Source organism: Nyctibius grandis, chromosome Z (genome assembly GCF_013368605.1).
Source record: "Nyctibius grandis isolate bNycGra1 chromosome Z, bNycGra1.pri, whole genome shotgun sequence".
Taxonomy (NCBI): Eukaryota; Metazoa; Chordata; class Aves; order Nyctibiiformes; family Nyctibiidae; genus Nyctibius; species Nyctibius grandis.
Genome location: NC_090695.1, coordinates 8,953,816 through 8,977,356, shown reverse-complemented (window position 1 = coordinate 8,977,356; position 23,541 = coordinate 8,953,816). Strand labels below are relative to the sequence as shown.

The 23,541-nt window shown below is 44.1% G+C and overlaps 1 protein-coding gene across 2 annotated transcripts in view; it reads right to left on the bottom strand.

The window, feature by feature from the left end:
- Positions 1-16,369, bottom strand: part of UNC13B (unc-13 homolog B) — a 197,899-nt gene extending 181,530 nt beyond the window's left edge. For both annotated transcript variants that reach the window (XM_068422034.1, XM_068422033.1), the window contains exons 1-5: positions 16,348-16,369; positions 13,919-13,948; positions 11,684-11,783; positions 6,008-6,125; positions 4,844-4,967 (exon numbers count right to left, since the gene is read on the bottom strand). In XM_068422034.1, coding sequence (XP_068278135.1) covers positions 4,844-4,967; positions 6,008-6,125; positions 11,684-11,783; positions 13,919-13,948; positions 16,348-16,369 — 394 coding nt within the window. The remainder of the gene's footprint in view (positions 1-4,843; positions 4,968-6,007; positions 6,126-11,683; positions 11,784-13,918; positions 13,949-16,347) is intronic.
- Between the last annotated feature and the right edge of the window lie 7,172 nt (positions 16,370-23,541).

The following is a 23,541-nucleotide window of genomic DNA, read 5'->3' as shown; positions in this document are numbered from 1 at the left end:
AAGATTTATCAGCACATCCAGGGCCCTGACACCTGGATACACTGCACAACCACAGAAATGGGGACATAGCAGTACAGAGACTTATCAGACGGAGGAAGGAATTAGAGCAGAATTTGCTGCATCTATACACACCACTTCACTCACAGTTAGACCCTGTCAGGTACCTAAACATGACAGTACTCCCACTTAGAGATCTTTAGCTTGGCAATAACCAGGAGTTTCAGCCCTAAAGCTTTTCTTCACCTCAGGCTTGGTGGTCCTTGTTCTAATCCTTGCACATCACCTTGTGCCACCTGAGTTTTTCCCAAGCAGCAAGTCCTCAGCTGGGGCATACCCTAGGTAGGCATAAGTGAGACCAAGTGCTAGAAGTAACAGTGACACCCCCTTTTTCCCCCCTTTCATACAAGCCTTCACTTGGCTTCCTCTCTTCCCAGACCTAATTTCTTCCCTTTCCAGAGGTACAGGAATCTTCAAAAGTTCTCACTGAAATAACTTTGCAGAGCTGAGCATTTCTCTTTCTGAACAGTTCCCAAAACAATAAAACAACAAAGCACATTTACTCCACCTGATGGCTGGACTCAGATGAGCATGCTCCCAGCCTGGGAGTGGTAAGAACACTAAAAGCATTTTCACTCCAATTAGCTACCAGAAACATCCTGGCACAGACCCAAACTGCTATAGTTTGGGAGCCAAAAGCATTTTTGAGTACTCAGTCCTGTGAGGGACTTGCACATAGCCGCTACACTTCTAAAAAAGGAAGACACAGTAAAATTGCTTTTAAACAGCACAATTTTACACTTGAAAAGCAGTGTCTTGGAAAGTCTGTGCCATCACACATTCACTACATCAAGACAATAACAGCAAGGACTTCTTCTCCCTACCAGCAAATTTTCTAAACCAACCAAGAAGAAAAGCTGTCTCCCTTCCTTGATATGTCTGTCTTGTTCCTGAGAAGAAACAGATATGATCAGCGGAGAAAGCTGCTCCAGCCTGTCTCCAATAACAACCACTTCCTCCTGTCAAGAAGGCAGTTTATTGCCATTTTTAAAAGACTACCAAGCACAAAAATGCTTTGCACCCTAGGGGTTAATACCAACTGTCACTAACACTTCACATTTCAAACGCTCACGCTTTGCTGCACTTCTATAAAAGAGGATTTTCAGTCATTCTGTTTCTGCGAGATTGAACATTTAAGAACACAGGGCTGGCAGAGGACGTCAGATGACGGTCTGGTCCCCAGCACCGCAGTCCATCACACATAGATGTCCACTGCAGATGGGCTCAGAGGTCTGCTCTCTCCCCTATACACCACAAGCTAATGTCACACTAACAACACTAGTGAACACAAAGCAAGAGCTGCACCTGGAACATGCAATGGGACACATGGAAGGTATATCAAGGCCACCATAGATGTTCTTCATCCCATTAGAAATTTGGGCATTAACAAAGTTTCACTCCTGAATGACCTCAGGAAAGGTTATTTTATATCACCAGGAGTACAGACTACAACTCTCACCAGCCTCTGTTAGGAAATTGCTTCCCAACTCCAAGCCTGGTAAACACTTAAAAACAACTTCATCCAAAAAAAAAAAAAAAAAAAAAAAAAAAAATCAAACACCTCTAAGTTGCCTTCATCACGTATTACAACTAGCAGCATTAGCATGTTCTGCATTTATTTCAGCTTTAGCTGTTGCCAGTCTCCAGAGTACCAGGGAGGAAGAATCCTGAACATATCAGGTGGAAGCAGAAGCAGCAAACTAATCCAGGATAAATATAGTGCAAACAACAAACCAGTTTCTAAACCTCTTTGCATATGCAATCATGTTTTACACCAAGGACTTCAGCTTTTCTGGTTTTCAAATTTCTTTATTCTCTTAGAATCCCTTAAAAACTTCTCAAGCTCCACCTAAATACAATGAAACATTTTAAATACACAGACTGAGTAACCTGGGGTACTGTATCCATGAGCATTGTCTAACCTAAATGAAACAGAGCAGCCAGAAGTGATAGAAAAAGCACAGAAGCCCAGCCAAATGGAAGAACGCACTATTTTGTTAAAGCTGCTATCCCAGACAGCTGTATTTTACCAGACTCGGAAAGCAACACAAGCTGTACACATACACACATCGCTCCAGTTCTCGTGTATCTACAATAGCCAGGAGATCTTCACCTGGGAAACAAAACATGATACATAATGTTCCTAAGTGTCACTGCAAACGTGCTGTTATTAAAACGTTACCTCTACAGCAACAGAGCTGCTGACTTAAGAACTTCCACAGCATATCAATGATCCATTTAGTTCTCTGTGTAGGTTTAAAGCAGCAGTTCCCAGCTCATATGACAACACAGTCTTAACATGTGGGGCACAAGTCCATACTGTACTCTTCACTTAGAGAGAAACTGACCAGCAAATCCATCGGGAGAGATGCAAAGACAGTGCTGTGAGCTGAGCTACCTCCATGCATCCCTCCCAAGTCTCACAGTACTGCAAGGGCACAGACACAGAGCCTAATCCATCATCTTGTGGGGTCCTTCTCTATCCTAGAGGTGATGGCAGGAGACATTCAGTCATGGTGTGAAGGGAAGCACTGCTGGAGAAGGTGATACAGGCAGATGCTATCTTCTAGAGGAATACCCCAAACTCTCGGTGCCTACCACTTTTCAACCTGCTTCTGACCTTGCCATGGCAGGGTAGACTGAAAATGGAGAAGATCCAAGAAAAACTGCAGCACTCTTCAAGTGAAGAGCAGCAGAATCCTTGAAAGAGCTAACTGATGTGCCCATTTTTCCTGGACATTATGAAACACTGGACAGGCAGACAACTTTTCACACTCTAAAATAAAAACCCTTCAACAGAGCAGTGTGGAGTTCCCGTTATTTCAGTATTTGGCAGAGTAAGCAAAAGAATAAGTAATAAATGTGCTTTAAATGATCAATTGTATTAAAAACAGAGGAGTCACAAAAAACTTATTATTTACTTAAAGTTTTCAGTTTCTGCATGAAATCCTACTTTTCAGAATTCTATGTTCTACAGAACATCATACATTTTAAGATAGCCATTAAAAAACAAAACAAACAAACAAAAAGTCCTGTGTTTTGAGTACAGTAATAGGGAGAAAGCACACTATCACCTTAAATATTTTTTATTTTTTAAATCCAGATGCTGTAACACATAATGGTTCACAGGAATCTTTTTCCCTATACTTGGGAAAAAAAAACCAAAAATCACAAAACGTAATGCAGCCTAAAACATGAACTGCAGAACAAAACAAATTCTCTTTTGGTACTCTCTGAATGCATAGGGAGAGACCAGAACTTCATTTTCTTTTAAAGCAGAGGCAGTTTACCAGCAACTATGTCAGAATGACCTTATATGAGAAGATAGCGGCTACAAGCCTTGCCTTCAGCTACATGTGCTGTGTTCTCTCCCTCCCAGAAGCCTAAACACTTGCCCCAAAGAACCAATGTTTCATCTCACAAGGAAATCAAGTGAGTTGTTCCTCTTCTTACGCAACAAGCAATTTCAGTAAACTTTCCAGTGACAGGGTCACAGCAGTGAATCACCAGGACATCTTCATGAGGAAGAGGGATGACTCCAGACCAACGTTAGACAGCTTAGCTGTTAAGATAGCTGAGATGTCAGATACCTTTTCTCCTTTACACACTGGACTGTAGTTAACGAGTAGTGCCTATTACATCTATAAAACACCGCACTCACCCTGAATTGCACCATCCAGCCCACTGGGCACTCGAAACAGCACACCCAGCTCAGCTCCCAGAGCACAAGACAGAATTTATACTTATTTTAGCACTGCAGGGCCAAGGCCTGCATCCTCCCTTCCACCAGGAAGGGGGTATGAGACTAATAGATGACCTAACTTTTTTTCCACAACAGATGGTCAATCCGTCCAGTTGCTGGCCAAATGCCGTGGGTGCACAAATACTCTGCCAGTGCTTAGAGCATGATGCAAATTCCTCATGCTGCCAGGGGCGTGGCTGCAAAAAAATCCAACAGGCAGAGAAGGAGAGATAAGCCTTGCAATGACAGACAACTTTGAAGCACTTAAATGCCCACTGCAGAAAAAAAAAATACCAAGAGACCCAAAAACATCATCTTTGTTCTTGGTCCCAAGAGTCAGCTAATTGCTGGAAAGAGAAGCTATGTAAGACTTGAATGCATTCTGTTTAAGCCTGTCCTTTGAGGTTTGTTTGGTTGGTTTGGGTTTGTTTTTTTTTTTTTATTATTTTATTTTACTGAAATCCAAACAAATGACACACAACTTTACTTGAGATCGGTTTGCTCCAATTAGCTACTTTTCCACATTCTGTACTTTTCAATCACAAGTAATTGCCAGAAAGGCCGTTCTTCTTACAACACCAAGTTATTTATATACTCTGCTAATGATAATGTTCAGGAGCACTGAGCATTAATGTTTCACTAACTGAACTGCACGCTTCTAACAGGGTTTAAGTGCACCTACCACAAAACAGCTCTAACAACGCACTTGACCTCTTCTACAGCCAAATTTGTCTAGATACAAAGAAGTGAATGTTCCCTGCTCTGGAACAAAATGTCTGACTGCACAATCCTGAAATAGTATTAATAGTTTCTTGAACTGCTGCTAGTCTAAACATTCCAGCACTCTGACACCATCAAATCTTCCTATTTATTCTGATCTTGTTAGAAAGAAGCCAAGCAAGAAATGAACACCAGTGATTTAATTTGCACCGAACTATTTTGGCTGAACTGTGAACAAGCACACTTGATTATAAAATTCAAGTTGCTCCCAAACACTTGCACTCCACTGTCAGCACCCTGAGTCAGTTACTGAAATGCACTCACCAAAAGGCAATTCGAATCTTGTATCCAGCAAAATTTTATGAGGAGTCGGGTTTTTGGTTCCACAGATTTCGTCATGTTTCATTACAACTTCTGCCTCCAGCGTAGACCACTCCCCAGGACCCTCCTGTGAATCATAAGACACAGGTGAAGCTTTAAGTCTGGTAGGTCCTTATTCAGCGACTCTCACACATTTGCTAAGATAAAAGACTCCAGGAAGAGCCTCACAGTACTATCACGACCTGGTACCTGATTTTAACATCAAATGACATCTATTCAGCACATTCTGACAGCTTTTCTTCCAAATCTCAAGGGCCTTTACCAAGGAAATCAGCAAACACCTCCTAGCAGAACTACTGCCTTTTCAGTAGAACTGCAAAGGTAAGCCCTCAAAGGCACACACCAAGGAGTGTCTCGACAGCCAGAGGAACTGAGCACCAGCTAGACCTTATGGCCACACTGCTGCACATCCCCCCACTCTTTCCCTTTTATGGAAAATATAAGCTCTCTCTCCCCGTTCAAATTCAATAATCTTTTAAATAATTGCCCTGAAACTTGACATAAAGAAACAAACATGTCCTGCTTACCTGCAAGAACTGCCAAATTCAGTAGTTACAGACATTGACACATCCCATTTCCTACTTTTTTAAATTCATATTATCCCCACTAGAGACCCTCTAACACTGCAACCAGAAACTTTAACAAGGTGAATATAGACATGCTCTGGGCCTACCTTAAAGGTCAGGTTGTCTGTTATCAGGGCACCCTCTGTCTTTAGCAGGAACTTACAGAAATTTGAGCATCAGACTAAGGAGTCAGTCCTTAAGACTTCAGACACTTGTCAACTATATGCATTCCTTAACAGATTAAGCCCTGTTTTCTGAGTCCATGTGAGTGAAATGAGACCAGAGATACCTACTTAAGCTCAGTTTTGGTCTCACTGTGGCAGCATCCTTGAAAAAAAAAAAAAAACAAACAAACTAACCAACCAAAAAAAACCACCACCCAGAGTGATGCTGAGAGCCCTCTTCCCCCACCCAGCCTTCTTGGCTTTGCAAGTGAAAGTTTTGCTGAGGAGCACAGTCCTGGGCTGTACCAGGCTAGATTTGTAACACATTAGCTATCAACATTGGAGCTGTCAAAATAAAGCTTCTGTGTCAGCTTAACCTCATCAGATTGGTGAATGGCCTTCAAAGCAATCCACACAGTCCCAACCAGCGTGTCCCAGATCAGTCCTTTGTTCCATACTTCAACAATTAGGCCCAGGTCCAGACGACTGATCTCACTGCAAGAAAAGAAAAGGCAGCACAGGTGAGGAAAAAGCAGAATACAATCTAATTCTGCTTTAGGTTCTGCATTACTACCATGATCATACCAGTGAACGCTTGCCACACAGCTGTGTCAAGCTACAGAGAGCTTCTGGAAGCATGCGGTTGAGGCGGCTCATACTCACAGGGAACACTAGTTTCTAATGACTGATCTCTCACAGTTCTGATTGCTAACTAAAACCCTGAACTATCTCATTCATGAACTGACAATTGGGAAGTCATCTCAGCAGCTCCTTACACAGGAGGAAGCATATCTTGGGCCAAAACCTAGAGGTGAGCTGTTCTTTTTCATCAGGCACCCCATTTCTAACAAAGCGTGTGTCCCCCTTCCCTTGGCAGCACAGCAATGCAAGCGTACCCTGGCAGGTCCAAATATGCCACCACTTATCTGTGAGTGGAGCTCCCACACACCAAAAGTAACAGCCACAAACTCAGTATAGCTGCATTAGCAGCACTACCTATTGCTCAGGGCTGCATTGCACCGCTTCTGCTCCAGCACTAGCTTCTTCCTCTGCATGACGCTAGAAGGCTTCGAGCCATGCGAATCTCTGGCAGCAAGAAGCAATACAGCCACACGACCACCGAGTGCCAAGTTCTTGGAAATACTTATCTGAAGGTTTTCATTAGCATCTTTGCTCTCAGCAAGGAAAGGATGAATCTCAAACTTGCTTCTTCCCAATGCTTCGTAGCATTTATGCCTCCCTCCTCCATGCTGGTTTACAACACGCCTACCTAAGAACAGCATAACACACGCATAGCCTGAATGCTGTTAAAAACAATGAAGTAGAGAAGAATCCTGAGCTGTCTGTTGATACGCAACTATCTTGCACTTATCATGAAGAAAGGCTATTGTTCCTACTCTTTGAGCTCGGGACTTCCCCCTAGTGCAACCGCTAATCCCCAAAAGTAGGTATCTTGGACACACAGAGCTGTTGCCTTCTGTCCAAACGTATCCACATTAAGGTTATCAAAAGAATTTAAACGCACATTAGTTGCTAATTTCTAGAGACTGCCATCATGGCCAAAAAAAAAAAACTTCTGCAAATCCCAGCATCTATTTGAGCTTTGCCCCAGAGACTTCTTACAGCTTTAAAAGAGAGTATTGTATCTACAAGGCTGAAGGCAAACCCTACAGTTACAGCAGAGCACATTAATATCTACTTTAAACCCAAATGCTTCTGTTCTTGTTTAAGGACACAGGAATTGAGGTCAGGAGCGTCCAGTACTTGAGTGACTCAGTCTACATAGCTCAAAATCAAGCTATTACACAGGCTTATTATGAGTTTACTGTCAGCATCCTGAAATTGAGTCTCCAGCTCCCTCTGTTTGGATAAGGCCAAGCTAATGACTAGCCACCTGCACCATCACTGCTCTGCCCTCCCACTGCTTGCCTATTGGAAAATGATACTTACCTGATCGCACAAACTTACAGTAACAACAGAAACAACTGATTTTCTCCTGGCTGGACTAGGGTGAGGCCAGAAAGAGAACAAAGAAATACTGTGTTTTCAGGCACACTGTAAAACCACGTTCTTTGCTTCGACATACATCAACAGAGCAAGACGTTGATCATAAGACACCCAATGGGCTTCTGTACAGAACTTCACAGCACAGGTCACAAGAATAAAAAGTAAGAAGATTTTCAGTACAGTGGCTTTGATGGCCTTTGTGTCTCCCTTTCTCCACCTTCTGGTTAGATGCAGAATAGCTTTAAAGAACAAAAGAGCTGAGACTGGAATTTGGTGTCCCTCCCTTTCCACACACACACAGAATTTAAATGAAAAACATGCCTAACAACTTCAACACTGATTTATTCATCGTGCTCTAAACATCAGTTTGCACTTTCACTCAAGAGGTGCTTGCTGCAAATATGCAGTCCTTTTAAAGCTGCTTCAAAATTACAAGGTGTCCCCAAAGAAGACATTAAAGTGCTTTACTGGTCTGGTAAATAAGCAACACTCAAACATCTCCAGAGCCCCAAATTCTGAAGTGTTGCATCTCACAAGGAGCTTGGAAGCAAAAAAACAAACACAAATAGAAAGCATTTTCTTGGTTGCAGTCTATAGTTCTACTATGCCTCATAAAAAAGGCAAACACAAACACGGACAGTAAAAGCATCCTTCCCTCAGGGAAAAACTACTGTGTTCAAAAGCCTTTTCCAACTTCAGAAAGAAAAAGAGCAAACCAATGAATAGTAGCATTGGAATATCAGTGTTATTTCTCTGGGGAAACTTAATGTACACAGGATCACGCAACACACGTTCCCCGCCACGCGTAATATTTTTGTTAGAAAGAAACATCAGAACAACTGTGCTGTTGCCTGGCTGAAGCAGAGACTGTAACGGCAAGGTAGTTCAGCTAACATTCTGCTTTCATATTCCCTAGCAACTAATTACGGAGCAGCACAGTGACCTTACAGCATGCTAGCTAAGCTCCCAGATGATACCGGAGAGCAGTTCCAGAAAGAAGCTGCTTGAGGGGAAGGAGGAGGAGCAACTGTGAGGGCTGCCATCCAACACAAAGAAGTGACATTCTTAAATCACTGGTGAGCAGCTTCCTCTGTAGCTGGCCATGTTTAAAGCTAGTTCCTGCCCACAGACTGAACACAAACGACAGAAAGAATGAGTTAGTAGCTTAGGTATGGGCATGTGATTCGGCAGACAGGTACAATCCCCTGCCCCAACCTTACCCCAGTACTGCATGGTTTACATCAGTGATAGCTACAGCCTCTGTCTGACCAGGAACTGCAGAGCTGAGAAGATGGTGCGTTCAGGAGCACACTTGTTTCACCAGATGCCAAATGATAGGCTCCAGACTCTCTGCACAGAAGCACACACCTCATGTGCTGCTCCAAAAGCAGAGCATCACAAAACAAGGGAGACGGGAGCACAGGTATGAAGGCAACACTGTACTGACCCAGGTGAACTCCTCAGCCACAGGCAAGAGCTTCCCACTTTTGGAGTCGGAGAACCAACTGCTGCTGGATTAGGAAACATACTCACAAAGTCCCACGTGGGTCTCGTGCCATGGATACTATGCAAACACCTCAGACCCAGTCAAAACCAGCAGCACTAGCTTTGACTCCACAAGATGAGCACAACATCATTCACCCCACAACAGCAGTGTCCATGACAGGTTCAGAGAAAAGCACTTGGAATCCAGGATTTAGTAAATTTAGTTCACTTTATCTTACAAAGCTACAGAAACAGAAGTAGATGCAATATGTCAATGAGTCATTCATCCACCAGCAAGAAAACCACCATTCTAAAAGATAGTGGGAAATCCCTGGCTACATGTCAGGACTATGAAGACCAGAGCAAATCATAGGTGCCAACTGCACCAGAAGCCCTGGGGGAGCTGGAACTGGTTCTGCTGTTCATGGCAGGGACTGGCAGCCCCTCAAGCTGCAGCAGGGGAGCTAGAAAACACATTAATGGGCATCAGGCCAATGGCAGAAAACATCAACATACAAGAGCAGCTTCCACACTGAGCTAACCAGGATTACCATGTCAAGGCCCTGCATGCACTAACTACAGCCCTTTATTGCCCTAACCAGCCTCACCAGTGGCCTCTACGCATACCCTCTTTCTGTGGTCCAGGAGCTCCACTGAAGCTCAGCTACAGGCCTTCAGTCCTTGCCTAAGGTATGTTGTAGGTGTATGGTGGGTTGACCCTGGCTGGACAGCAGGTGCCCACCAAAGCCACTCTATCACTCCTCCTAAGCTGGATAGGGGAGAGAAAATATAGCAAAAGGCCCGTGGGTCATGATAAGGACAGGGAGAGATCACTCACTAATGACCACCACAGGCAAAACAGACTCAACTTGGGGAAATTAGTTTAAGTTATTACCAATCACAATCAGAGTACAGCAATAAGAAATAAAAACTAATTCTTAAAACACCTTCCCCCCACCCCTCACTTCTTCCCCAGCTCAACTTCACTCCCAATTGTCTCTAACTCCTCCCCTCCAGTGGCGCAAGGGGATGGGGAATAGGGGTTGCAGTCAGTTCATCACACGTTGTCTCTGTCACTCCTTCCTCTTCACGGCAGGGACTCCTCACACTCTTCCCCGGCTCCAGCGCGGGGTCCCTCCCACAGGAGACAGTTCTCCACGAAGTTCTCCAACGTGAGTCCTTCCCACAGGCTGCAGTTCTTCAGGAAGTGCTCCAGCGTGGGTCCCTTCCACGGGGTGTAGTCCTTCAGGGACAGACTGCTCCCGTGTGGGTCCCCCATGGGGTCACAAGTCCTGCCAGCAAACCTGCTCCAGTGCAGGCTCCTCTCTCCATGGGTCCACAGGTCCTGCCAGGAACCTCCTCCAGCGCAGGCTTCCCATGGGGTCACAGCCTCCTTCAGGCTTCCACCTGCTCTGGCGTGGGGTCCTCCACGGTCTGCAGGTGGATATCAGCTCCACCATGGACCTCCATGGGCTGCAGGGGGACAGCCTGCCTCACCATGGTCTTCACCATGGGCTGCAGGGGAATCTCTGCTCCAGCACCTGGACCACCTTCTCCCCCCGCTTTTCCACTGACCTTGGTGTCTGCAGAATTGTTTCTCTTACAAATTCTCACTCCTCTCTATGGCTGCTCTTGCTATTCTGCAGCAACTTTTCCCCCTTCTTAAGAACATTATCACAGAGGTGCTACCACCATTGCTGATGGGCTCGGCCTTGGCCAGCAGTGGGTCCATCTTGGAGCCTGCTAGCATTGGCTTCATTCAACATAGGGGAAGCTTCTAGCTGCTTCTCACAGAAGCCACTCCTGAAGCCCCTCTCCTACCAAAACCTTGCCATGCAAACCCAATACAGTGTGCTTGTCTCCAGCTTGCCTGCAGCGGTGCCCATGCCTGACCATGGACCACATCAATCCAGACCCAACCCACAGACTGACTTCCCAGCTCAGCCTCAGACTTGCCTTGTCACTATGGATCTGATTGGCAATTGCTAGACTGTGTCTGACCCTGATTATCGTTACCAGACACAACCCTGAGCCTGACTTGCTAACTTGCACTCCCAGCCTGACCTCAGACTTGCCGCATTACTACGAACTTGTCTGATGACCCGATCTCTCGGCAGACACTGGCCTGATCCTTAGGCCTGCCCTGCTTGCACTGCTCAGGTACTGTGGGACCGGGCCCTGGCTGGAGAGGACCCTGCCCTACCAGTCATCCTACCACACTCTACTTCTGGCTCCCCGTCCCTGCGGGAGCAGCCAGCCCTCGCTGCACCCTGACACATAGGTCTAAGACAGGAATCCAGGCAACTTGGTACTACTAAAGGACACAGGCTACTCCAGTCAGTCCATGGCACCAACAGAGACAATCTTCCAACACACATCTCCTTCAGCACAGGTCAGTGTGTTCAAAATAAAACCAAATTATTTAGATTGTCACCAGGCTTGTGCATCTTACCTGCCCAAGTACTCCAATTTATACAACACAATAGCAGCTCCATATAAACATCAGTGCTGTGGAAGGACTCAACCACAAGCACCTCATCACTGCACAACACCGTACTTACAACATGAAGTCCTGTTCCCAGCAGGGTTGGTCACCTCGCACAGCTACCGTCGTGCTCTTCACATTTTGCACTTTCAGGGTCACATACGTATTGAATTTATCTGAGGAACAAGAGGCAAAAAGTTACCTCCTTCAATATACCCTTTCATCACATAAGCACAACATTTCAAGGTTTTCAGTCCAAACATTGCACCTCAGGGCGACCCAAAATGAAAAGCCCATATGGGAAAACACCACTGGGTTAAGGAGCCAAATGTTCAAGATGTTTTTTACCTGCCATCTAATTTTCATTCACAGTTTTTTAGAAATTCATGCACAAACAAAAAAAACAGGCTACTAAGCACTTGCAGTAAGTCAGGGGCAAAGGAAGAGTGTAAAATCCTGAAGCACACAGACACTTTGTGTGTAAGGTGCTTCTTACTGAAATGCAGGCAAGAGGAAGAAGAGACAGTCTGAAGGAATAGGGCCCATCACGCAGACCATGCAGAGCGAAAAACAAACTTGCCAAACACACAAGCAAGAAGCAGTTGGGCTGATCGTTATCACCTCTTCCCTTCTGACCCAACTGCTCTCCTAATTCCAACCTGGTTTTCCACCGATGAGTCCACAAAGAACTTTACAGACCAGTCAGGGGCATAAGGAAAATACAGTGATTTATGCTAAATGTGCTAAAACTGATCTGTATTGCTTAAAGCAGCTGACCCAGAAGAACCACATTATACTTACATTTTGACAAGACAGGCTTTGTTTAGATGATTTGCTTTTTATTTTAAATCTGAAGAAAAAGCCTGGAACAACTTTTTTCCTAGTTGCTGATCTCTCTTTGCTGGTAAAACCAAAAGCAGCCACTCACAGACACATACAAGGTTTGAATATCAGCCTCTGAGAATAAACAAACTCCCTCTTAAGGGGAGCTACCACCTCAGACCTATCTATCAGGTTCAACAACCTGGAACAAGGCATATGCTAAGTAGCTAGAAAGCAGTGTACATATTTTAATACTTCAATGTTCTGCTGCATCTATTCCCAGCATAAGTTAGATCACAGCCCATTTTAATATTGCCAAAATTCACACGCATCATTGCTCTGGGCTGCTACAGCATGTTCCAGCATCTAGCTTCAAATATCCTAACAGAAAGGGAGGAAAGGGAAACTACATGATCCAGAAGCTCAGGAAGAAGTGGGAGTCACTGAAAGGCAGATTCCCTCATATCTAGCTACACCACTTTCATCCTCCTGGGACATTGGGCTTGTCAAGAAACCATATGCTTCACTTGAGTTAAATCTAGACTACAGGACAAGTATTTTGCAGCCATGAGCAAGCTTCTTTTTTAGAGACAAGATAAAAGACACACAGTCTCCCTTCCAGTCTGGGCACTCAGCTTTCCTTCCCTGGAAATTCAAGGTTGGTGCACACACAGATCTTGACCTGACACGGAATATGGACAATGAGACCTGGGAAGCCATCAGCTATAATCTGAGGATGGCTATATAAAGAGAATAAAGCTAAACAACTAAGTCATGAATACAGCTGTGCAATTGCTTCGGATCTAAACATCTGAATAGGTATTATTCCAGAAGCAAACTGCTTATTCTTTTTTAAACTGTACATCAACTTTCATTCAAGAAACATACTTACCCACTAAGGGAATCCTTGCTAGCTACTGAACCACACTGAAGTAGTTGCCTAGTCTGTAAATTCTGTGTGTCATCAGCTCTTCATTTTTATTTTATTATGCAGACACAAAACCTGGCAGATGGGATTTCAATCCCAAGCACAGCCATTATGAACTGCCATATAAAAGAATGAATCACTTCCGTGGTACTATCCAGCAACCCTGATCAGGATGGAGAAGGCACTGAATCCAGACAGGCACATACCAGTTCTGCTCAGTGGACATTTTCAGATCATGTAGTTAACAGGGACAGAGGAAAGATGACACAAAAGGGCAGGGTGGAGTGGGAATTGGTGACAGTAAAGGAACATCCTTCCTCATCCATCACCTGTTCAGGTGAGATGAGCAGGTAGAGGCTTCTCAGCACTGTGACACCAGGTCACACCCTCCAGCTTTACATTAACTAGGGCTGCCTGGACTCTCAGGGTAGCTTTGTCAGTCCTAAGGAGAACATGAAGGAGGAGAGGAGCTGGATGAAACCTGGAGGGAGCAGCATGAGCAGGAGGAGTGAGAGAGCAGGTGTTACCATTGCTGCAAACAACTAGTAGAACATGGCTTACCTGGTGGTCCTTGGAGCTTAGCTTTTTTTACTGTAAAGAGAAAAAAAGGAAAATAAAAAAAGAGGCTGTTAGTGATTTTGTCCTGCTACAGTTTCATTTGAGTCAGAGCATCACAGATGTCCCTGTTTAGCCCACATCCAGGGGCTAAACTATAGCCAGCTGTTCTGTCACCCAATGACCCCTTCCCAGCTGAGAAGGGGAATCGGGAAAAGGAAAGGAGACACATGGGTTGAAGTGGAAACAGATTTGATAAAATAACAAAACTAATATTAATACTAATTATAATAATAAGTACACAGAGTTATACTCAGCCCAGTGAATGCTGGATGTCGCACACCGTGACAGTCACAACGAACAGGAGAGCCGGCCTTGGGAGCGGAAGGATGGGTGAGACCCTCCAGGGATGGCAACCCTTGCGGGGGAGACCCATCCTCAGCAAACTTTCCAATTTACAGTGAACGTGACATTTATGGCATAGAACACTTCCGTTGGCCAGCCCGGGTCCGCTGCCCTGGCTTTCGCTCCTCCCAGCTTTAGCACCTGGCTAACTGGAAACTGCGAATGGCCTTGATCACTACGGGAACCCACAAACCACGGCTGGCCACGAACTAAACCAGAGTGTCTTATCACCTTTGTTAGCACCATATCGGGTGCTGGAGTCCTCTCAAACGTGCAGCTTTTCTGAACAGAAAATTGATTCTATGATTCTATCCCAGTGAAACCAGGACAACAGGGCATGGCATTAATTGGACAACATCCCCCCCACAGAGGCCTGGTAGCTGGAAATTCTCACTCATTTTAACAGTTTAACAGATCTGGAGGCAAAACCTCTTCTGTACCCCATCTCACCTCTCTAAATGGATGCATTTAAAAATAATCATAGGATTAATGTCTGGAAAGCAATGTGATATGGCTAATGTAAAGCAATTTCAAAACCAGCCCTTTGCAACCAGAAGCTATTGCTGCTTAGCAAGATGTCATTTCACACCTCACTTACAAAGTTACAGACGCTATAGAAGAAATAAACATTTCTTTAATAACAAAGAATCTCTCCTCAACAGTGTAGAGCAGACTTTCAACCACAACTTGAAAATAATCAAGCCTGAACAGCAGCTCTATAGTATGATATCTGTAAATCAAATTAACTCACTATGCCAAACAAGCAGCCATCTAAACTCAAACGTCACTTTTCTGAGCTCTCCTCCGTTAATTTAATGTCAGGACACTATTTATCAAAAACAATGATTAGAACATAAAACAGCACTGGCTCTTATCTCACTGGATGGAGAAGGACCATGTCTACCTAGGGGAGATATTGTTTACATTTCTCTTTTGCAAGCTCATATCCTCATTGGTATTGCCAAGTGTAAGCACTAAGAAGAGACATCTCTAGGCTTCAGCTAGTTTTCCCACTGGAAAACTAACACTAAGAAGAAAACATATTTAACAAGCTAGGAAGCAAGATACACCCGAGAGCAAAAACATTTAAAAATTGGTGCAGTAAAGTTTCCTTCAGAAAATAGAGCACCCGACACGTACTAAAGGCTCACAGAGTCTTAACTTCCAAGATAAATGTTCTAGAAAGGAACATTAAAAAATAAAAATAAAATAAAAGCCCTTACACAGCTACTTGCACAGAGCTGCAATGGAGTGTGATGCTGGAGAACACCCTTGCTATTCGAGAAATTCGCCTTTGCACGCATTTACAGTCCAGGTAGGTGTTTTTACGAAGGAAATGCTGTACCTGGTATAGCATGAGCCGGGGGTGTCTCAAACAGAAGTTAGAAGAGCTGTAGCTTTTACCTAGCCTGCCAAGGCCCACAAGCTTTTAGGTCCAAAATAAACAGGTTCATTTTTTCCCAGGTTCAGGGCCTGAAGCATTCCTGATGCTAAACCTAATGGTGCAAGCAAAACACACAATGGTGTGGGCCAGTGTTCCTGCTGACTGAAGATGGAGATTCCTTTTTAATCTCCAAATCAATCAGTCTGTTTAACCACTGAGGAACAGGCAGGGCAATCTACCCACTTTCTAGGTGCCTTTGGATACCACACAAAAACAGGTGTTTCATTAAATTCTGCCCCGGAGTGGGCAGACACCAGCTTATGTCTGATCCTTCCCTCTCCCCACCTTTGCAAGAGGCAGGAGACAAAGAAACAAGTAAGTGCATGTGCTTGAGGGAAGGAAGAAAGGGAAAAAAGGGCAGGGGATGCACAGTAAGCTTCAGCTGGTCTCTCTCTCTGTTCATAACAAGCTCCACTGATGTTAGCAGGGAAACAGAGGCAACCCCAGTGTGGAAATATGGTATTATTTGTCAAAAAAGCAGCCAGAGTGGACCAATTGCTCCTAGACACAGAGACAAGAGACTGTCATTGCAGCAACCAATATGCAAACTAAGAGACAGATGCTGTCTGTACATTGTGGTGTCAACCTCTAAATATTAAGAGGTTCATTTGATGAAAGGCAGCAAACCCTGCTGAAAAGAGTGCCCATGCGGGGCTTCATCAACAGGGCTTGTAGCAACAGGGATATCCTGCGGTAACAGCAAGACTAAATGAAGATCACTAGCCTGCTATGGACCCACATAACAGAAATGGAGTGTTGTATCTTTAGTATTTACAAGGAACGAACCCCACAGAATCACAGAATCGTTTTGGTTGGAAAGGACCTTTAAGATCATCAAGTCCAACCGTTCACGTAACACTGTCAGGTCCACCACTGAACCATGTCCCTAAGCACCACATCTACGCGTCTGTTAAATACCTCCAGGGACGGTGACTCCACCACTTCCCTGGGCAGCCTGTTCCAGTGCTTGGCAACCCATGCCCCTAGACAACCTGCACGTAATAAATTACACCTGCAGTCGCAGAAGCAGGGCTTATAAATCAGAGCTGGATCACAAACATGGGAGTAACATCTCACCAGTAACTCTTTTACACAACATGTCCAAAAGTTCCCATGAAAAGTGTCTTGGGCATGTTCTTATTTCGTTAGCCTGCTGGAAAGCACTTCCTAGGGGTGTGTAAAAATCATTGCAAAGGTGCAGCTCCCACCGCATCTCAGGATCAGGACTGGCCATGAGATTGCAGCGTTCCCCATACAACAGGGTGAGTGTCCGGAGTTCAGAGCTGGAAAGAGCTATCAGATGCTGCCAAGACCCAGCCTGTTCTTCAGCCCAGGGAATTCATGGGTCGGGTGCAATACCCAGATTGACACTGCTGAAGGACCACAGCTTTGGAAAGGCACTATAAGGTTAGCTTCCCTGGGGAAACTTTTGTGCCCACACCTGCTCCTTCTGCCTTATTAGAGGTCCTATATGCCAAGTCCTCAAGAAAGGACACAAAGGAGTAACAAAGTCATGAAGAAGTCTGATGCATTAACAGTTAATTACTCAGTGTTGCAACAGAGGCTGAAAACTCATTGCTACTCCAGGGGCAGGAGGACAGGAGGCTGAAATCAAGCCATGTGAAACAGTACATTTTATAAAATATATGTATCACTAAAGGAAACCATTCTCTAGAGCACCCAGCAACACCATTTTGCGCAAACAGTTGCTTCTGTATTGCCACAAAGTAAAAACATGAAGACAGAGTAAATCAATGGTCTAGATGAGAGATTCTCCAGCTCCGTCCCATTTATCCCACAGGCACTTCTGGGCTCTAGAGAAGCCGCATTTTTAAACTATCTGGAAATGTTAAATTCTGTTCAGTTTCAAAAGGCTTCTCTCAGCAAACTGTGTAGCAGAGGAAGTCCAGCCATTCAGAGGCAAACATCGGATTATGCTGAACCATACTCCTTCTACACCACTGCAACACTGCATGGGAAAGACAGCATTGAAAACAATATAAAAGAAGAAAGGAAAGTGAGTCCTAGAGCACTGCATGATACAGCTGCACAGAGATGCACCTGCTCTCACTGTGCAAGCAAAGATTCATTCAATCACGAAAAAAGACTTGGGCATGTCAGAGACACAGCTACTGCACCTCAGTTCAAGGAGCTATTAGAAAGCACATGGGCTGCACTGAAATAACTGCATGTAAATTAGACAGATACAAATGCAATGAAAATGGATGCAAACATTCAATTCATCCAGAGATATTTTTCTCTAGGAATCTCTCACCATTGTGGTGTTACTCTAAATAAAGAGACAAGAAAAAAAAAAGTTGGAAGACTTGCCTGCAACTTAAAAGAAAGCCACCACAGGATTCCAGATGCTCTACAGCTGTCAGTCACAAACAGCTGGAGAGTCAGACAAACTCCTAAAGACTAGGAAAGGAAAATTCAAGCTAGAGATTGAAAAAAAGGTCCAGAATCATTGTGGGAGGGTGGAAAAACAACAGCACGAAATATATCAGGGTATTCTTATGCTCAGTTCTACAGAGAAATTCTTGTTATCTGCTATTTTTCAATCAGTCTGAAGGATAATTTTTTCCTGACTAGGTGCCCTACACCAGCCAGAGAACTAAAATCGAGTATGCCAAATTACTGCAAGGTTCAGACAACACATTGCTCAAACCTCCTAAGCAGGAACACACTCATATTCAGTTAAAGGAAACCTGGGTGTTCCGAACATCTGCAGAGTCAAGATCACCTTTAACATTTGCTGACAAATCAGAGGGATGCAGACACAGGGAGTGCCTGAGTAGAGGGGCAAAAGATTACATCCTAACTAAATTCAGCACATGACTTAGGAGCTCGTGGCTCACTATACTACAATAAAGTCTACATCGTTACACAGAGGCCAATAAAGTGCCATGGAGGGGCTGGGGGAGAAATTAGAAGAATGAAAGGATGCAGTTTAATTAGCGCTCTTAAAGAAATGCAACACTAAAAGCAGAACATTCAAACTGCGTTTTCCTGATGAGCAATTTGACAAGTAGCTGCTTCTTCCCTGTGAAACACGAATGCAGTCTTAATGTGTTTTTGAGAGCACTTCGAGGTAACTGTCCCCAGCTGAACAGCAGAATTGATACACATTTCCATTTCACTCTGTGCTCTTCCCACTTCGTCCAGGTGCTCACACATCAGTGCACAGCGATACACATCAGTGCACAGCGATACGAAGCACTGGGTGCAAAGGTTGCTTAAGCAACAGAAATAAGAGACCACAGCAAAACGCTCATACTACCCAAGACTAAGTCAACACGCCAAATTCACAGCCTGTGCACCCTGCAGCGCGCACGGAAAAGGGAGGGAATCCCTTCTGGGAGGCAACCGCAGGCTAGGCAGCGCGCTAGCCCTTCAGGTCTGTTACATTTTCTATAACTGAGCCTTTGGTAATAATTTTGCTGTCTGAACCCTGCACGAACAGCTATAGCACATGTACTTATTGCTCCTCGCTCCTCCTACTCACTTCTTGAAAGCTATTTATAAAATCCATGAAAGGCTGGCAAGTGGCACAAGACTGGTGCATCTAACGAGGACTGTTCTGTCCCTGGGCATCCCACCCCAACACACAGGTACCTTTCCCTCCCCTGGATATCAAACCTTTTTCCATGTACAGCCCCTGCACATCCTTACCTCCCACCTGAGGGTGAGGAACCTTTGTCTTTCCCACTACCTGAACCCAAAAGGTGCTCCAGGCTGGACGAAGCAGAGGCCATGCAGTGACCTCACCCCGATTTTAACTCAGTCACTGTTTTGTTTCACATGATCCCTATAAAAGTCCCAGCAGCATCAGAAGTATGCTACTAAAAGCAATTACACATGCCACAGCAGAACAGCAGTACTGACTGTGCTGTGAAACTCCTCTCATCCCTTCATAACACTAAGACAGACAGAGCTGGATAAAACAGCAGTTTAATGGTCTTCCAAGCCTATTAATGAGTATTCAACATGTCACAGCCATCTTGGTATTCCTGGCCTGAGACAGGTCTAAAAAGGAAGGCTCCACTGCATTCTCATACATTCAGAGCTAAATCATTTTCAGAAGGAAGAGAGTTTCCTGAACTAGCTCAAAGGAAGAATAATTGCACAGGAGGCCCCAGGGACCCACGAGCACTCAGCAGCACCTCAACAGCCTCTGCTGTAACTGCAGAGAGCCCAGAGCAGGCTCCGCTTGCGCTTGGTCTCCTCGAAGCAAAGCCCTGCTGAGCGGGGGTGGTTACTGCAGCCCAGAGATTCCTTCAGCCACAGGGGCCACTGAGAGACAAGAGGCTTAGGTCACATTTATTACTTTATGCTTTGTCTTTCTAGCAGGGAAAACAAACCACTGGCTTACATATAAACACTGTTCCACTCAAGCAGGGAAGAGAGCACTTTATGCACCAGCGTATCCCCTTAGAGAATGACGTGACAGAAACACAGTGGGTACCTTCACGTACCAACAGATGTAAAAGCTGAGGCTGCATTCACAGAAAACGGAGGATAACATTTTGTTATTGCTTGGTGTGAATGGAGGGCTCAGCTGACCAGCGAACTGCTCTGCTGCAAGAAGAAAGAAGAGCCACTGCAAAATGCCACTTCCCTCAGTAACTGGCAGAGAGCAGGAACAAAGCACAGATTTCCCATCAGTACCCGAAGAATTAAGCTTGCATCGAGGGGCTGAATTTTTCTGACTTAATATCTGAAATAGTCCTTCAAAAAATCCATCACCTATTTGACTGAGACAACTGTGGAGGAATTCATATAGCCTCAAAAGCAAGCCATCAGTAGCACTAAGTTTACCTCAACTGAACGGAGAGATTGATCTGCTTTAATAAGTAGTCCAGAACAAATGGAATGGACACAATATGAGCTTATTAATTTTTAATAGTTCATCAAAATGAAAAAAAGAAAAACACTTTTACATAGCAGTTCCCATTTGTGTTGCAAAGAGCATCCTTCATTTTGACCACTCTAAATGCCCATAGGACAACTTGACTCTCCTTTCTCACAGCCTTGGGAACCATGTCAAACAAAGGGAAGGTATGTTCACTTCAGCAAACCACCACATCTAAAAAGCAACTACTGTCACTCTTGACTTCTTCTCAGGATGAGGGGGAAAAAAAAGAAAATAAAAAAAGAGAAATTCTATTCTGTTGCCCGTGGTAGCAAATTGGTCTACCCAAGGGATTTCTATTTTGCCAGATGTCTTGAGAATGAATTAGAATCCCTCCTAATTCACATGAATTAACATCTTCCTGCTCAGATGATCTGCAAATTCATTACCCTGTCCAGAGACACACAAAGCTACTAAGTTTATTTGATTTACAATACAATTTCCAACAAAGAGCTTTCTAACAGTCACTCCATCCTTTCCGCCCACTGGACAGTGACTGACAGCAGCTGGGACACGTGACTGCTTGGAAGGGTTTTCCAGATTCCTTTGCTAAGAGAAGACACACTCAACACTCACCCCATTTATCTTCAGCACCATTTCATATAGGAAATCCAGGAAAGCACTACTTAAAGTACATATCCCAATAACTCTCCACACTGCCAAACCTCACTAGATGGTCCTTTGTTCATCTGTAAATTCTGTGGTCAGTTAAGATCCAGGGCTTGCATGCGCACAAGTGTCACAACCTGCAGGTCGACAGTACCCCCCTTGTTTCCCTCCACAGCCCAGACACCCTGTATCTTGGGGCTGACAGACGTTTCCAGTCCTGAGGGGACACTGCAGCTGCTGCCTGGTTAAGCTTCACCCTAACATTTGTTTCTTGCCAGAATTTTCACAGCCCTAGGCTCAGCGTCCCACCACCTGTATGGCCCAAACTTTGGTGAGTGAAGTACTGACATCTACCCAGAAAAAGCCTAGCTTTTACATATAAAGCTATATATCATTGTCTTCTCTAAATTTCTATTAAGGTCATAGCCCCTGGGCATCAGCGTGACGTAGCATAGTGGCAGGATATCCAGAGTATTTCCCACTCTTTCATTCACACAAACTTGGGAGAGCTAGCAGGACAACACACGGCCAATCTACACAAAACCGAGCAAATAAGCAGTTAATATACTGTGCTGAACCACTTATCAAATTAAAGATATATCTGACTATTTCGCTCAATCACCCGGTCTCATTAGTGAACTAGGTAATTTCACATCTCCTGCAGATACTGTCACTTTTCAGCTCAGCTTTTGCATAAAACTTCATAAGTGTATGCAGCACAGCTCAGCTTGTACCAGACCTTCATAGTGCTCTGCTTCTTCCATCCTTACCAAAGTTACTAGATAACTTAAATAGAACAAATTAAAAACCTTGGCAGGAAACCCTTTCTGGCAGCTGCAAACACTCCAATCAAAAACACATTCTCAAGGTATACCTGGAACAGGCAAAGGTTGTTTAATTGCTTTTTTTTAAATAACCCAGTCTTCATCAGCAAAAGAAGCCTTCTCCTAAAAGACCCTACTTCTCTAAAAGGTATTTTATGTGACAGAAGGGGTGACAATTTAATTTACTTTCTATGATGGTTTAATGTAGTAGGCAGTTAATGTAAGTAGGCTTCTAAACACTTTCAATGACAAAATAGATTCAGACAGTTAGAGACATCTGGGTCTTGTTTACAGGTTAATCTGTTACCAGACTTGATTTGACACACTGACTTCACATCACACAGATTTTCAGCCCCCTGAACTGAAGAGTTTCATATGCATTCTTGTTTGTTGCTTGGCTCAAGAACTCACCGACCTGAAATATTCCTTGAACTATTTCAGCAACAGAAATTCACAGGTGAAGAAAATGCTACAGCAACTAAAAAAATTATAAATAGTGCCACAGAAGATATGCCATGGGGATTGCAGTTGTGAACAAACAGAGTTTTGGGCAAAAAAATCAAACCTGTATCTCAAAGAAACACAAACTGAAAACAAAGCGTCTTACTAGGAGAATATAGGACAGGAAAAATGGAACAAACTGTGTATGCAACTTGTAGAAAGCAACTGTGACAGGGAACAAAATGCAAGAGGAAAACTAAAGAGGTCTGCAACTGGTTCCTTCCCTGAAGTCAGAGTAGACATCAGACTGCTCTTCCAGGATCCTTACACCAGCACTTCTCTGGAAAAGAGTATCAGGCAGCAAGGTCATGCTGTTATTTGTTGGTTTGAAAACGTAATTTGAAATAGAGCAACTAGGACAGGATAGGTTCACAGAGAGTAAGGGAGGGAGGAGATTCACAAAACAGTAGGTCCCAAAACCCAGAACTCCCCTCATCTCTGAACTGGCATGTGGATATGGTGATTTTACTAAAAAGGTAGCACAGAACAGCCTCTACACTGGCAAAATATAATCAATACACCAGGACCATCCGGTACTGCAAAAGGATTCCAGCATTTTTTGAAACATGCAGATCATTTTATCCAAAAAGCCTCATGAGATCTTACCAATAAAATGCTTAAAATATTGACAAGTTGTTTCACAAACCACAGCTCAAATCATTAAGTATTAGCACTTAGTGAAACTTCTGCTTTGCAGTAAGGAAGCTGCAAGAAGTTTACTTACAGCTGATCCCAGAAAAAGCTTCCTGAAAGGCAGTAGGAAGCATTCAATTGATTACAGACAAGCACCAGCTGAAATAAGCCTGATAATATTGTTCCTTCTGTCTGGGAACAAAAAAAAAAAAAGCATATTCGTGAACCATACAGCCAAAAAAGCTGGAAACAGATGCTGGGAAGACATAAAGAAAGTAGGAATATGCAAGCCTTGAAC